This window comes from Mesoplodon bidens (genome assembly GCF_964165515.1).
Source record: "Mesoplodon bidens genome assembly, chromosome: 18".
In the NCBI taxonomy this organism is placed as follows: Eukaryota; Metazoa; Chordata; class Mammalia; order Artiodactyla; family Ziphiidae; genus Mesoplodon; species Mesoplodon bidens.
Window position 1 is genome coordinate 59,766,367 of NC_138175.1, and position 16,620 is coordinate 59,782,986.

The 16,620-nt window shown below is 42.7% G+C and overlaps 1 protein-coding gene across 10 annotated transcripts; it reads left to right on the forward strand.

Moving 5' to 3' along the window:
- Window positions 1–131: 131 nt before the first annotated feature.
- Window positions 132–9,802, forward strand: LOC308606596 (zinc finger protein 552-like). 10 transcript variants are annotated; one of them, XR_014013844.1, is made up of 5 exons: window positions 219–590; window positions 1,923–2,049; window positions 3,436–3,506; window positions 6,004–6,096; window positions 9,732–9,802. XR_014013844.1 is itself a non-coding variant. In XM_081217682.1 (4 exons), exons 1-4 carry the CDS (start codon window positions 558–560, stop codon window positions 4,826–4,828), a joined length of 246 nt encoding a protein of 81 aa, XP_081073808.1. In that variant the 5' UTR covers window positions 219–557; the 3' UTR covers window positions 4,829–7,051. The 10 variants fall into 10 exon arrangements, 5 of the variants coding, with proteins under 5 accessions (XP_081073809.1, XP_081073808.1, XP_081073812.1 ...); XR_014013847.1 differs by lacking the exon at window positions 9,732–9,802 and adding an exon at window positions 5,140–5,222 and having other exon boundaries at window positions 6,004–7,051; XR_014013843.1 differs by having other exon boundaries at window positions 3,436–6,096.
- Window positions 9,803–16,620: the final 6,818 nt, after the last annotated feature.

Below are 16,620 nucleotides of genomic sequence, written 5' to 3' on the forward strand. Positions count from 1 at the left end.
CTGGGAGCATGCCAATCTTCACCGAGTCCGAAACGATATGTCTCCAAACACTTGGGTGATCAGCTGCAGAGAGCATTTGGCAAAAATAGGATTAAGATCCCTTTAAAGGCGGGGCGAAGCTCACCTGGATATATCTTTTCCCAACTCCCCTCCTGGCAGAGCTAATCCTTTCCAGCAGGAAGCCCAGTCTCCTCAATGTGTGGATCTGTTGGGACTACATTACCCAGAACGCCCAGTATCGAGCGGCAGGAACGCTACCCAATGAACGCTTAGAGACAGGAGGCCGTAGGCTGCCAGGGCGGAACTTCTGGCTTCCTTTTCACAGCGGCCATGTTAGCTACTCTTGGTTTTGTTTGACCAGTGTGAGAGATTTGGGAATTGTGGGTCCATCTCGAGGTGACGGAATTGAGAAGGTCCGAGAGGAGCGGCTGTCCCCGCGGCATAGAGGCGGGTCTGAAGTTCGGCGACGCCGCCCGGGGGCCCCGCGCCAGGCCCCGGAGAGGGTCCGCCGTGCCTGCGTCCCGCCTCTCCCGGCCCCGGTCCGCCCACAGAGTCCGATGGCGGCGGCGGCGCTGAGGAACCTGCCTCAGGTAAACGCTCGTCCTCCGGCCCTCACCGCCCTCACCGCACCAGACTAAAGCCCCGAGTGCGGGGCGCTTGCTCACGTGCCCGAAGCCCAGGCCGCGGTGTCCGGGATGGTGGTGGGGCGTGGGCAAGGGTGACAGGCGGAGGGACACCTGGTAAAAGGAGAACCGATCACTGAGGAGCAGAGGTTGAATAGCTACCGTGAGTCCCAGTTTTCAGGGTCAGGCAGGGGTATAGGGAGGTCTGAGCCCATCGAACCCCGCCATAGACTCATTGCTCAAGACTTGGCTTTTTCCGCGTTTCCCACGGCTGCAGAGGCGCTTTTTGGAAACAGCACAGCCAAGTGGAGGGTGCCCCATTCCCTCACTGGCCCTGACCTCCACCCACATGTTCTCTGGATTGTGGTTTCTTGCGACTCGTAAGTGCCGTGCCCCCAGTTTGGGGTCTGGAAGCCCTGGAGAAACCTTAAGGCCAGGGTTATGTGAAGGTGTTTCCGTTTCTGGCAAGGTAGTATTACCAACGTCTTAACTGGCTACATCTGGCTGTTGCATGAAGTATATAGACTGTGGGTTGGAGGAAGGCGTAAGAAATATCAGTATGGAGGCTACTGCTATAATCCAGGTGAGGGTCAGTGGACCAGAGTCATGGTTTAGGAGGTATGATTGGATTCTGGATGTGTGTTTTTAAAAGTGACAACTATATTTTCTGATGTGAACCATGAGGGAGTAAAACAGGATTCAGGGATATTCCTAGGGTTGGTTTTTTTGTTTTGTTTTGTTTTTTTAGCAGGTGTGGGAATAGAAGCTCTGTCAACTGAGATGAGGAAGTTGGTAGTAGGAGTAATATTCCCCAGAGATATCAGGAGCTTCTGAGATGTTGCCTAGAGCATTAAGTGGAGGAATTAAGTGAGCAGCTAAATACACAGGTCTGGAAGTCTGGGGTGTGGGACAGTGAGGTGGTGACCACCATAGGCATGGGCTGTGGGATCCAGTCTCAAAGATTATGTGTACTTGAAGAGGGAGTATGCTTGATGACCCCAGGGCCCTGGTATTGAGACTTCTGTGACCTTGGCCACACCAGTGGAATAGCCTGGCATGAGTGTGTGGATCCCTCTATGCCAGGTCCACAGCTTAGATACCTACTTGCCCACCCACCTCTTCTTGTTGATGGCTGGTTCCAGTGATCAGTGGGACCGTTTGAAGACAGTGGCACCAATGGTGCCAAGGACTGGTTTCTCCTCTGAGTTGGAGAGCTTGGGAGGAGGATGGGCATGGGGCATGGATTGTTGTCCCTGAGAAAGGGGCTGTTTGTGGTTTCATCTATCTCCATCTTGCCAGGGCAGTGTGACCTTCAAGGATGTGGCCGTGTACTTCTCCTGGGAGGAATGGGATCTCCTTGATGATGCTCAGAGATGCCTGTACCACAACGTGATGCTGGAGAACTTGGCACTTATAACTTCCTTGGGTAAGGCTGTCACACCCACCTCTGTGCCTTGAACTAGTCTCTGCCCTTCCTTTTTTCCCCAGGAGCAGTCTGTCCTCACATCAGGACCATGGGCACTGCTTCCTTCCTTAGTTCCCTGGGTTGGTGCTGTGGTTCGTTGGGCTGAGGTTTGTGCACTGCCCTCTCCTTCCTTTAGCATGCCCAACATTCGCTTCCCTGTTGACTTACAGTTCTTTTTTTATTATTATTCTTTTTAAAAAATTCTTTATTTTCCATTATGGTTATCGTAGGATATCAAATCCCTTGCTTCTTGTATCGTCAAGGTGTTATGTATTTGATCAGTGAGGGAGTGGGGTTGGGTTGGAGAGCCCACAGAGGTTCACAGTATGTATATGAATCAAGCAAGATGACTCAGAGGGAGCCTGGTCCTGCATAATAGCACATAGAGGGCATGATGACAATGCTGTATTCAAATCATGCCAGAAACTTACTGTGTTTGACCAGAATTTTGATGCCAGTGGCCACACTTCATTTCTGTCTTCCTTCCCTTTTCTTGACACTTGGCCAATTCGTCATCTCTATTGTCACTGCTACTTTTAACTTCCAACCTGAGGTTAACCTCACATCTCTGGACTCCTCTCTCACCCGTTTTTCTCACTACTACAACTGCAGTGCTTTCTGCATTGGCCCCTATATATTCTTTTTTTTTTTTTTTTTTTACTTTAAAAATTTTATGTATTTATTTATTTTTGGCTGTGTCGGGTCTTCATTGTGGTGCGCGGGCTTCTCTCTAGTTGCGGCGGCACGTGGGTTTCTCTCTAGTTGTGACGTGCGGGTTTTCTCTCTCTCATTGAGGCGTGCAAGCTCAGTAGTTGTGGCGTGCTAGCTTATTTGCTCCGTGGCATGTGGTATCTTAGTTCCCCGACCAGGAATCGAACCTGGGTCCCCTGCATTGGAAGGCAATTCTTTACCACTGGACCACCAGGGAAGTCCCCCTATGTATTGTTTCATGAGGTGTGCACACATTCTTAAACAGTCCTTAAAGACCAGCTGCCCTGATATAGTCGTATTTTCTTGGGTCTTGGCACAACCCTTTTATACAGTGTTCATGTGTCACCAGCAGACAAGTTCCTTTTCAAAGTTCTTTGTAGAAGAAGGAATTGCATACCCTGTCTCTTCTTTTTGTGTCCACCACAAGGTTGTGTCCTTCACCTCATGAGACCTCTCCCATTCTGTGATCTTTATAGCTCAGTAGCGCTAAGCAGCCCCATCCTCAACTGGAACCAACTCCTTGCTCCTGCAAACAATCCCATGAACAGGTTCCTAGGTTTGTTACATACACTTTAGTAGTAGCTGTCCCCTCCGACCAAAGTCAATGTGCACTTCACCAGCGTTACTTGCTTTCAGGTTGTTGGCATGGAGCGGAGGATGAAGAGGCACCTCCTGAACAGAGCATTTCTGTACATAGAATGTCACAGGTCAGTACTCCCAAGGCAGGTGTGTCTACCCAAAAGGCCCATTTTTGTGAGATATGCGGCCCGGACTTGGGAGACATTTTGCACTTGACTGAGCACCAGAGGCAGAAACTGTACGATATTGGGGCGTGGGAGCAGCAATTGTATTTCAGTGCAAAACTTCAGCACCAAAAGCAGAACATTGGAGAAAAATGCTTCAGAAGCAACGTGGACAGAGCCTCATTTATGAAAGACTGCAAATTTTTTGTGTCAGGGAAGTCTCTTTCCCGTGGGGAGTCCACATACACCAGGGAGAAGTCAAACAGGGGAACTGAGTGTGGAGCTGCCTTTCACAGGGGGAAAACTCATTATAACTCTGGAGAATGTACTGAAGACTTTAGTTGCAAACACATGCTTTTTCAGCACCAAAGAGTCCCCACTAGAGAAAAATGCTACATGTGCAGCGAATGTGGGAAATCTTTTAGCAAAAGCTACAGCCTCAGTGACCATTGGAGAGTTCATACTGGGGAAAAGCCTTATGAGTGTGGGGAATGTGGGAAAACCTTTAGGCAGAGCTCTAGCCTCATTCAACACCGGAGAGTTCACACTGGAGCAAGGCCTCATGAGTGTGACGAATGTGGAAAATTATTTAGCAACAAATCCAACCTCATTAAACATCGGAGAATTCATACTGGGGAAAGGCCATATGAGTGTAGTGAATGTGGGAAATCCTTTAGCGAAAGCTCTGCACTCCTTCAACACCGGAGTGTTCACACTGGAGAAAGGCCTTATGAGTGCAGTGAGTGTGGGAAATTCTTTACCTACCACTCCAGTCTCATAAAACACCAGAGAGTTCACTCTGGATCAAGGCCCTATGAGTGCAGTGAATGCGGAAAATCCTTTACTCAAAACTCTAGCCTCATTGAGCACCGTAGAGTTCATAGTGGAGAAAGGCCTTATAAGTGCAGCGAATGTGGGAAATCTTTTAGCCAAAGCTCTGCACTTCTGCAACATCGGAGAGTTCACACTGGAGAAAGGCCTTATGAGTGCAGCGAGTGTGGGAAATTCTTTACTTACAACTCCAGTCTCTTGAAACACCAGAGAGTTCACACTGGATCAAGGCCTTATGAGTGTAGTGAATGTGGGAAATCCTTTACTCAAAACTCCAGCCTGATTAAACACAGGAGAATTCACACTGGAGAAAAGCCTTATGAGTGCAGCGAATGTGGGAAATGTTTTAGCCATAGCTCCAGCCTCATTAAACACCGAAGAGTTCACACTGGTTAAAGGCCTGATGAGTGCAGTGAATGTGGGAAATCCTTTACCCATAGGTCCAACTTCAGTGACCACTAGAGTGTTCACACTGGAGAAAGGCTTTACGTGCATTTGAATGTGGGAAATTCATCTCCAGGCTCCTAAAACACCATAGTGTCACATTGGAGGAAAGCCTTATGAGTATGGCAGATGTGGAAAATCATTTGGCCAAAGTCTAGCCTCGGTACACTCCAGAGAATTCGCAGTGGAGAAAGGCCTTATAACTTACAATACAGTGAATGTGAGAAAGCCTTCTGCTGAAGAACTTACCTCATGGGATACCACAGATTTCAAATGGGAGAACTACCTTCAATGTGCAGGTATATATGATTTCTTTGTTCAGTGTAACACAGGAGGAGATCCCTTATGAAGATGCCATTTGCCTGTATTGAACCACATATATCCAAACATCCACTTAAATTCCAGGTATGTGGGAGCTGCATTGCACTTTTTAACCTGTCCAGGGCCCTTGCCAGATTTATGTCGCTGCCAGTTCTGTAGCAGAAGTCATTTCACCTCTAACCACCTGGGAGATGCCCATAGTATGCAACATTCACCCAACCTAGGGTGTTCAGGGAAGGAAACCCCAGTGCTCTCCCATTTGTGGGATGATTCATGAGTAGCTTGAACACTTAGTCTTTCCCAGTTTTTTTCCTCCCTCATGAGTTAAATCATGGACCTTACCCAGTTTTGGCCTAGAGGACTCCGTTGGTGATTTGAAAAGATGGACTACATTTTTCAGGGATATTATTGATCTCATGAGACTCTAGTGATGGGATTTTCCAGCCTCCAAGTCACCAAGACTGGGGAACAGTCTGCCTCCCATTGCTCTTGTTTGTATAATAATAAAGGTCTTATTGTTTAAGTCACCATTAATCTTAGGGGTTCTGTTCACTGTATGGGGTGGTTTGTTGTAAACTGGGTTTGCTGGCTTGAAGAGATGAACTGCTCTGGTCAGGATCCCAAACTGTGTGCCTCAGCAGGGACAGTATGATGGCAGAATATGCCTCTCCAGTTTTGGCCTAGGTTGCATTGCTGCTCGAAACCTTCAAGGAAAGACTGCAGGGCTTTGTGGTCTTAATTTTTAGATGGCATGCCATGATGTTTTGTAGGTTCAGAGTTCAAACTGAGGAGGGGGCTGTTTTTGGTTGCTGTGACAACCTTTAGTGCTTTTGAGAGCAACATAAACTTATTCTCTTGTTCACAGGCGATATTTCATCCTGCTCAGCACTGTTGAGGGAAATCTGTTCCCCAGGTCCTGCAGCGGAGCTATGTGCCCTGATGTCCTGAATTCTGTAGGGTAACATCAATGATTTTAAGATTAAAGGGGCCAGGGAAGTGATAATTGTTACAGAAACACTGGATTAATAGAGAGTGGAGGAGACTACAACATAATGGTTAGAATGTGCCTCTTTTAAAAGGTCACTCACAGCGTTTAGTCACTATGGTTGTGAAGGATGAGCAGCTACAGAAATTCTCAAGAGGTCCAGAACTGTATATCTTGTGTAGCTGAAGGCCTTGTCAGAGAAAATAATCAAAACGTTTTGTGGATTCCTGTGGCTTCTATGGGCTGTTCATCTAAGGCCATTGCTGTGCAAACAGGAAAACAAGGACCGAGAGAAGAGAGATTCTTAGTCTAGTGATATGGTATTTTTGACCCATCCAGTATCCCTGTTGAATGAAGTGGAAATAGTCTTTGTTTCCACTTCAAAAATTTCTCACCTATTTTTGCTGCCACTGGGGCAAGTGCTGAGCCTGCCCATTGAGTCAGTATGGTTGCCAAAACTGATTTTCTAGAGTAGGAAATCCAGAATTTTAAGTTGAGTCATATTTTTAAAGTTTTAATAAGGTATAAATTATATGCAGTAAATATCTATATTTAAACTATACAATTTGATAATTTTTGATATCTATATAAATCCATGAAACCATCAATCATGATAATAAACGTCTCTGTCACCCCCATACTTACCTTTAATAATCCTTTAATAATCTCTGTCCTCCAAGCAGCCAGTGATTTACTTTTCGTTATAACAAATTAGTTTGCATTTTCTAGAATTTTATATGATTGAAATCATAAAGTGTTTAGTCTTTTTTTTCCTTGGGTGCCCTCATGTGGCATATTTATTTTGCAGTTCATGGTGCTTACATGAGTAGTTCATCCTTTTTATGTTATTGAAAAGTGTGTTGTATTGCTATACCACTATTTATTTATTTATTCATCTGTTTATGGATATTTTAATTGTTTCCAGTTTTGACTATTGCAAATAAAAGCGGTACAGAAATTGGATACAGTTCTTCATATTGACATATTTCCTTTCTCTTGTGTTAACACGTCAAAATGCAATACCTGAATCAGAGTGTAGGTGAATATATAATTTTAAAATTTATTTTGTTTATTTTCTTTGGCTTCATTGGGCCTTCGTTGCTGCGCAGACTTTAGTTGCGGCGAGTGGGGGATACTCTTCCTTGTGGTGAGTGGACTTCTCATTGCGGTGGCTTCCTTTTGTTGCAGAGCACGGGCTCTAGGGCACGTGGGCTTCAGTAGCTGTGGCGCACGGGCTCAGTAGTTGTGGCTCGTGGGCTCTAGAGTGCAGGCCCAGTAGTTGTGGCACACGGGCTTAGTTGCTCTGCGGCATGTGGGATCTTCCTGGACCAGAGCTCAAACCTGTGTCGCCTGCATTGGAAGGTGGATTCTTAACCACTGTACCACCAGGGAAGGCCCTATAAAACTTTAAGAAACACCAAATTGTTCTCTAAAATGATTGTTTCCTTTTGTATGCTTATTAGCTGTGTATGAGAGTTCCAGTTCTCCCATATTCTTGCTAAAATGGATATGGTTAGCTTTTAAATTTTTGACTTTTTTAGTAAATATATAGCATTATGTCACTGTCATTTTAGTTGCATTTCCCTGATATTTCATAATGTTGAACATAGCTTGTGTACAGGAAATATGGAAGAAGAGTGAGCATGTTAAACATTTTGAAAGACTCAATAAACCAAATTTAGATTGTGGCAAATTCTAATGAACAATTGGCTTAGCAGCTTCATCAAGTGAATAATATGAATTAAAAAATGGTAAGTTGGGGCTTCCCTGGTGGCGCAGTGGTTGAGAGTCCGCCTGCCGATGCAAGGGACACGGGTTCGTGCCCTGGTCCGGGAAGATCCCACATGCCGCGGAGCGGCTGGGCCCGTGAGTCATGGCCGCTGAGCCCGCGTGTCCGGAGCCTGTGCTCCGCAACGGGAGAGGCCACAGCAATGAGAGGCCCGCGTACTGCAAAAAAAAAAAAAAAGGAAAGTTGTACATAGTGGTTAAAAAACATGTAAGACACACCTAGTTATTGCCTAAGATAAATTTTGTATCCAGATTGCAATCAGTCTGCATTAAATAATGAATACAGTTGACAAAATTCAGCACTTACAACAGTTTATCATAATTTTAAGTATTTTGATTTTATGGAACAAAGTTATTGGAGTTATATAAGGGCGTTTACATTTTAGAAACACATTCTGAAGGGGTTATATATGAAGTGACATGATGTCTGCGATTAGAAATAAACCACTAAGTGCATTGGGATATAGAGAATAAGAACAACCATAAAATGATAAATAATGACAGAATCATTACTTCTTACTAGTCTTTTCCATTTTGGGATATATTTGAAAATAGCCATTACAGAGGGTAGAGTATGTGCAGGTAGGGTAATTTCATATGGTGAGAAGGATAAATTTAAAAGGCCAGGAGGAAACTCTTAGTTTTGATACTCTAAGTGTATAAATGTCAAAATGGATATTTTAAATATGAGCAGTTTAAATCAATCATGTCTGAACCAAACTGTTTAAAAAACAAATCTTCAAAACTTTTCACTTCCTAATCTTTTTGTTTTCATTTTCATAGATATTTTTTTGTGTGTGTCTGTGTGGCCATATTCCATTTTATTTGATCTGATATACAAAATCCTACGTAGGTTTTGAGGGTATTTGTAGCTTTAAAATAGAAAGGAACAATTAGCATTATCCATAGAAAGTTAGAACAGAAAAAAACGTTAGATGTCATGAGACCCATTTTTCTTCTTTCGCAGATAAGTAAATTAGGGCCCAGGAAGGGGAAGTGAGTGACTTGCACAGCTAGTTAGTAGCAGGATTGGAAGTAAACCCACGTTTAGTAACCCCTTGGTCCAATGTTTTGTTTCATATTTACATTTTAAATTTTTTTACTTAAAGACTTTATTTTTTAAGAGCAGTTTTAGGTTCATAACAAAATTAAGAGGAAGGTGCCCTGCCCTTACACATGCATCACCTCCTTCATTATCACCATCCCCCACCAGAGTGGTTCTTTTGTTATAATCTTATAATCGATGAACCTTATAATCTTATAATCTATGAACCTACATTGATACATTTTTATCACCCAGAGTCTATATAGTTCATATTAGGATTTACTGCTGGTGGTGTATATTCTGAGTTTGAGCAAATTTATAATGATACGTTGCATCACTATAGTGTCACACAGAGTAGATTCACTGCCCTAAAAGTCCTCTATTCTGTGTATTGATCCCTGCTTTGTCCCCACATTACCTGGGAACCACTGATCTTTTTTACTATCTCCATAGTTTTGCCTTTTCCAGAATGCCATGTAGTTGGAATCATACGGTATATAGCTTTTTCAGATTGGCTGTTTTCACTTAGTAACATGCACTTAAGGTTCCTCCATGTCTTCTTATGGCCTGATAGTGCATTTCTTTTTTAAAACCGAATGATATTCCATTGTTTGGATATGCCACCATTTATACATTAACCTACTGAAGGAGACATCTTGGTTGCTTCAGGTTTTTTTGTGATTATGTACAGGTTTTTGTGTGAACATAAGTTTTCGACTCCTTTGGGTAAATACCAAGGAGCACAATTGCTGATAAGCATATGTTTGTTTTCTAGGAAACTGCCAATGTGTCTTCCAAAGTGTCTGCACTATTCTCACCAGCAATGAATGAGAGTTTCTGTTGTTCCACATCCTCACCAGCATTTGGTGTTTTCAGTGTTCTAGATTTTGGATTCTAATAGATGTGTGGTGGTAGTTCATTGTTGAGGATTTTTGCATCAATGTTCATGAGCAATATTGGTCTGAAATTTTCTTGTAGTATCTTTTGTTTTGGTATTAGGGTAATGCTAGTCTCTGAAAATGAGTTAGGAATTATTCCCTCTGCTTCTAGCCTCTGAAATAGGTAGTAGAGAATTGGTATAATTTCTTCCTTAGATGTTCACTAGAATACACCAGTGAACCCATTTCAGTATGGTGTACTCTGTTTGGGGAGGTTATTAATTACTGATTCAATTTCTTCAGTTGCTTTATCTTTTTCTGTTATTCCTGTTACTCATAATTTATAGCTTTTGTAGTTGTCTGACAATTCTTGAGTATTCTGTTTTGTTTTTCAATCCCCGCCCCTCCCCGTTTTGGGGGTTTCTATTGAGATATCCTCAAGTCAGATTCTTTTCTTAGCTGCATCCAGTCTACGAATTAAACTCATCAAAAGCATTCACCATTTTTGTTACAGAATTTTTGCTCACTAGCATTTCTCTTTGGTTCTGTTTTAGAATTTCCATCTCAGTTTACATTGCATGTCTGTTCTTGCATGCTGTCTACTTGATCCAATAGAGCACTAAGCGTATTACTCATAATTGGTTTGAATTCCTGGTCTCAAGTCCACATCTGTGACTTCTCTGAGTTTGGTTCTGATACTTGCTCTGTCTCTTCAAACTTTTTTTTTCTTTTTTCTCTTCAAACTTTTAAAAACGTTTTTATTATGCCGTACAGCTTTTTCTTGATAGCTAAGTATGATGTGCTCAGTAAAAGGAACTGCTGTAAATAGGTCTTTTAAATGATTTTAAGGTATGGGGAGAGGAGAAGTGTTCTAGAGTCCTATGATTAGGTCTCAGTATTTCTTTTTCTTTTTGCATTATAACTTCCTCTTTAACCTATTAGGTCTTTAGAAATGTTTTCTTAAAAATTTCCAAACTTTGGACGTTTTGTTTGTGGGTTTAAGTTTTCTGTAAAAAAATATTTTAACTTGACACACAACGTAGGTCCCAGTGTTTTAGTGAGGTTTTCCTACTGGACTGTGAACGTCACATGTGCCTTTTCAGTCTCTCCTCTAAGGTGGAACAGGATGGCTAGAGTGGGCTCGAGTTGGGTATTTTCCTTCCCCCCAGTCATTTAGGCTCTGATAAAACCTAAGGCTCTGCTTTAAAATTTTCTCCTGGAACAGACTTTGCATAAAGAACAGAATGCTTTGGCATATTTGAAAATGGTTCCTTTTCCTTTCTCCCTGCTGGGAGTATGACAGGATTTTTCTCGGATATTCACTGCGAGAAACAGGTAGAACTCTAGGAGATAAAACTCAACAGAAGTGTAGGTTTTTTTTCCCCGTGACTGGGTTCCCCTGGAGTTCTTCTCTCTCAGATTTGTCCCCACTGAGAGGAATTTGTCAATTACAGTTCAGGTTTCCCTGTCCTAGCATTGGTTACCACAGTGGTTTCAGCTTGTGGGTTTCTGCTTCAGTAACTTGTGATTCTCTGTGTTACCTTTTCAGTCTCTCCAATTTGGGGATGGTGGTTTGCCCTGTGACCACACTTCATTTAAGAATCTAAGAAGAATTGTTTATTTTTTCAGCTTGTTTAGCCTTTTGCTTGTTAGGATGGAGTGGCAAATGCCAGCTTTTTATATATGCTTGACCAGAAACCAGAGGTACCCTCCTGCCCTTTTTATTTCATCCTTCTGAACAGATTAAATTTCTGATACACTGGCACTGCTATGATCTGAATGTTTGTGTTCCCTTCAAATTCATATGTTGAAATCCTGACCCACATAGGTGATGGTATTGGGAGGCTGGGCTTTTTGGAGGTGCTTAAATCATGAGAGTGGACCCCTCATGAATGGATTAGTGGCTCATAATAGAGGCTCCAGAGAGATCCCTAACCCCTTACACCTTGTGAGGACAGAGCAAAAAATCAGAACATTGGAGAGGACCCTCAGCTGACCATGCTAAGCACCCTGATCTCTGACTTCCAGCCTCCAGTACTGTGAGAAGTAATTATCTATTGTTTATAAAACATCCAGGCTGTGATATTTTGTTATAACAGCCAGAACAGACTAAGACACATTCTATCTTTTGTTACAGCTATTTTCAAATATATACAGAAATAGGAAAAACTATATCATGACACCCAATGAAGGCTTCCTCAATCTTCCACCGTTATTTATCATTTAATGGCCATTCTTGTTTTGTCCATCTTCACATACACTAGTGGATTATTTAATTTATGATCTCAGACATTACATCATTTAATGCATAACTTCTTGAGAATGCATTTTTTTAAATGTGAGGGCTATTTCATAACCCCAATAGCTGCTACCACACAAAAAATATTTTAAAATATGATAAGTATGTTATCACTGCTTAATTATCTCAAAAGTTTGTGTGTTTCCTAAGTCAGATTAATCGCAGTTAGGATCCAAAATGTATTATGGCTTTCAGTAGCTGTCTCATAAGTCTCTTCACCTATAAGTTCCACCTACCTTTTTTATTCTTCTTATTTATTTGTTGAAGTTGCTGAGTTATTTGTCATATTCTAGGTGTGGTTTGTTGAATCTCTGATACTGTTTAGTGATCACCTTTTCCTCGTATTTCCTGTACACAAGATATTGATGAGATGAGTGATTGAGATTTCGTCCCAGCAGGTAGATCGTGATGGTGACTGTTGGGGAAATAAAAACTAAATCTCCCAACCCACAGATCCTGTCCACAAAGGTGGTAGAGACAGAAAACACTTTGTTTGCAGTGCATGTTTTCTAACCTCACCAAGCAATCAATTCTGACATTATCTCCCTGGAGATAGCATGAGATCCCACAGGTGAAGGGCTCAGTCCCACAGGTCTTCCTCCACTGCAGATATCTTTCAAAAGTCCAGGTTGTTACCTCTGCTTCTGAGCGACTGGCTATAAATCAGAGGTTCCCATGACACCCTCCTGGACTTTCATTATTTTGCTAGAGCAGCTCACAGAACTCAGGGAAACAGGTACATAAATTTAATAGGCAGATGAAGAAGTATATAGGGCGAGTTCTGGAAGGGTCTGTAGCACAAGAGCATCTGTCCTCATGGAACTGATGTCTGTCACCCTCCCAGTACGTTTACAGACTTGGAAGCTCCTTAAATCTTGTTCAAGAGTTTGTATAGAACTTTAAACTCCAGCTCTCTCCTCACACCCCCCTTCCTGGAGGTCAGTGGGTGGGGCTATTTAGGACCCCCAACCTAAATCACCTCTTGAAGCATAAATTCAGTTGTGCTCAAAAGGGACCTCTTGGGACTTCCCTGGTGGTCCACCTTCTGGGCTTTTCTGATGGTGCAGTGGTTACGAATCCGCCTGCCAATGCAGGGGACACAGGTTCGAGCCCTGGTCCAGGAATATCCCACATGCCGCGGAGCGACTAAGCCCATGCACCACAACTACTGAGCCTGCGCTCTAGAGCCCACGTGCCTAGAGCCTGTGCTCTGCAGCAAGAGAAGCCACTGCAATGAGAAGCCCACGCACAGCAACGAAGAGTAGCCCCCGCGCGCCGCAACTAGAGAAAGCCTGCATGCAGCAAGAAAGACCCAAGGCAGCCAAAAATAAATAAATAAAATTAAAAAAAAAAAAGAATCTGCCTTCCAATGCAGGGGACACGGGTTCAATCCCTGGTCGGGGAACTAAGATCCCAACTGCCGTGGGGCAACTAAGCCCACGTGCCACAACTACTTGAGCACGCAAGCCACAGCTAGAGAGCCCACGTGCTGCAACTACAACAACAGAAGGGACCTGTTATGAGTGAGTAAAGATATTCCTGTCACTCAGGAAATTGCAAGGGTTTTAGAAGCTCTGCCAGGATCTGGGAACAAAGGCGAAATAAATTTCTCATTATACCACATTATTGGGTCAGTATTAAAGCAGGATGATGTGCATCTGAAGCCATCTGCTAAGAAATTGCAAAGACAGAAAAATAACCGAAAAAACCTTACTCCCTTATATAGACAAGCATATAGAACCCATTACTTACATGTTTTCAAGATAAATATAACTAGTCTCCAAGTAAGAGGACTTGACAGCCTTGTGAAAGATGAAATAAAATGGAGTCGCTTAATGTCAAGGGGTTTTTAAACGGAGCTGAGAGGCCATTAAAGAAGTGGGCCTTAACGCATGTCCTCACCAGGTGAAACATGAACTGGAATGGGCCAAACCACAAGTGTTTCAAGAACTCTGCAAAAGTACCTTGCTCCAGTAACATTTTTGCTTAGTGACACCTTTAGCAACCAAACATGCTTAGCCAAGACTAGCTTTCTGCCGCCAGCACCAATCAAGACTTTGAATTATGTAGACATTACCCCTTTTGTCTTTAAAAACCCCTGACTTTCACTCCCTAGTAGGACACTATTTGGGTTGCTACCCGAATCTGTGTATCCTGCGTTGCAATTCTTGGACCCCAATAAACACTTCTGCTTGACTTTGCCTCAACATTCTTTGGTTGACAGCATCCGTTGTCACAGATGGTTTACCCGAACTATACCTGGTGCTTGGGGTGACCATCTGTGTTAGCTAATCGGCTTTATCTAGAGGAAAGACAAACTACTTCGGGAAGTGTTTTCAAATTGGAGCAAGGCACCCACCGAGGTTAGGCTCCTACCCTCCCTCGGGACTGGGAGATAGGTGAGCTAGCTCCCTTGATGTTTGCATTTCAAGAAGCTGGGTCTAAAGATGTTTCCATTTTAAAGAAATGGCTCCTAGGTTCTTAAGAAAGACGATTCTGGGTCATGAATCTGAAAAACAAAAAAGCCCAACTGACAAAAGTCCTATCTAGTATTCAAAGGGATGCATTTTAAAGAGATAAGGAAGTGCTTAGCAGTTCTCTAAGCTAAATGCTCTGACAAAAGACAATGGAGAATCTCCCCATTTTCAACAGGGAGAATTAAGCCTCATATTTAATTTGTATCAGGGAGAATTAAGTCTCATATTTAATTTGTATTTCACACATGGGGAAACAGTGTAATTGACATTACAGTGTAATAGATGTGGATTGAAACAGTGTAATACACATGGATCTGCCTAACAAAATACCCTTCGCTAAAAAATCAGGGAGGCAGTCAGAGTCCAAATGGCATTTGGAATCCTCTTCATACCAAGTATAGAGAGAGGGCCATTGGTTAATCAGATTTTTATCTCTTTTTTGTCTTGAAAAAAGTATTACAGGGCCCACTTAGGGAACTATGGCTTTATAAGCTTAAAACGTCCTCACTAGGGAATCCACCTAAACCCTGTCCCTCTTTGTCCTGTTTGTAGCCCTCTCTTCCATTCTTTTGCTTCCCTCTACAGTATTCTGAGTTGGCTGAAATACCTCAGTGTCCCTTGAGTTTGCAACTTCCTTGTGGAGGAGACACATTGCTGGATAATGGATGTTTAGCCTGGTCGTGTTCAAATCTCTGACACTGTCAAGACTTCTCAGATTCCAGATGGGAAAAGAAAAGTCTGTTAAATCATTCATTTTTCTCCTGTGCATACACAGTTCCACGGATTAGTCACTCCATCTTTTGATTGAGCCAAGGGTTGCAAAACATGGTTTGAAAAAGTCTGCTAGACCTGATTGAAATACATTTGGAGGTTAACAAAACTCAGTTAAAAAGGAAACAATGGGACTTCCCTGGTGGCACAGTGGTTAAGAATCTGCCTGCCAATGCAGGAGACATGGGTTCGAGCCCTGGTCCGGGAAGATACCACATGCCATGGAGCAACTAAGCCCATGTGCCACAACTACTGAGCCTGCACTCTAGAGCCCACGAACCACAACTACTGAGCCCACCACAACAACTGAAGCCTGTGCGCCTAGAGCCCGTGCTCCGCAACAAGAGAAGCCACCACAGTGAGAAGCCCGCACACCGCAAGGAAGAGTAGCCCCTGCTTGCTGCAACTAGAGAAAGCCTGTGTGCAACGAAGACCCAACGCAGCCAAAAAAAAGATAAATAAATAAATTTTAAAAAGAAAAAAATACTTGTGAAAAGTACTTATTGATAATATCTGGGAAAAAATTGTCCTAACATAGGATGAAAGAAAGATAACCATTAATCTTCTAATGCTTTACAGAGGTTTGGCTCTTTTTATTTATTTATTTATCCTTTATTGAAGTACAGTTAGTTTACAGTGTTGTGTGGTTCCGCTCTTTATATTGCTACATAAAATCTTGGTGAGGGCTTCCCTGGTGGCGCAGTGGTTGAGAGTCCACCTGCCGATGTAGGGGACACGGGTTTGTGCCCTGGTCCGGGAGGATCCCTCATGCCACGGAGCGGCTGAGCCCGTGAGCCATGGCCACTGAGCCTGTGCGTCTGGAGCCTGTGCTCCGCAACGTGAGAGGCCCGTGTACCGCAAAAAAAAAAAAAAAAAAAGTGAAAGGTGTTTTTGAAGGAAAAATTGTTGAACTGTGATTTTGAATAATGGCCTTGACTTTTAGGTTACTAGATAAGATGAAGCAGGAGAGCCTCAGAGATTTGCTTTCAAGAGGCTTTAGACATTTGATTTGTGTATGTAGATGTTTACAAATTACATGTTTTTAAAATTTGTACAATGTCCTTGTCAATTTGACTTTTTGAACAAATTAAATTGAATAATTTTATTTGTGAAATGGAATTACATCTTCTTGCTGATTTTATCACCATGTAAAAAATGTCATCACAATATTGTAGTTTAATAAGACCTAAGATTTAATTTCTAATGATTTCAAATTTATAAATTGCATACATTGGATTT

Bases quoted from the DNA above. Each gene is read 5' to 3' on its own strand.
- LOC308606596 (XM_081217683.1), top strand. From the start codon at position 558: ATGGCGGCGGCGGCGCTGAGGAACCTGCCTCAG. The intron at 591-1,922 runs GTAAACGCTCGT...CCATCTTGCCAG, and splicing joins CGCTGAGGAACCTGCCTCAG to GGCAGTGTGACCTTCAAGGA. The intron at 2,050-3,435 runs GTAAGGCTGTCA...ACTTGCTTTCAG, and splicing joins GGCACTTATAACTTCCTTGG to GTTGTTGGCATGGAGCGGAG.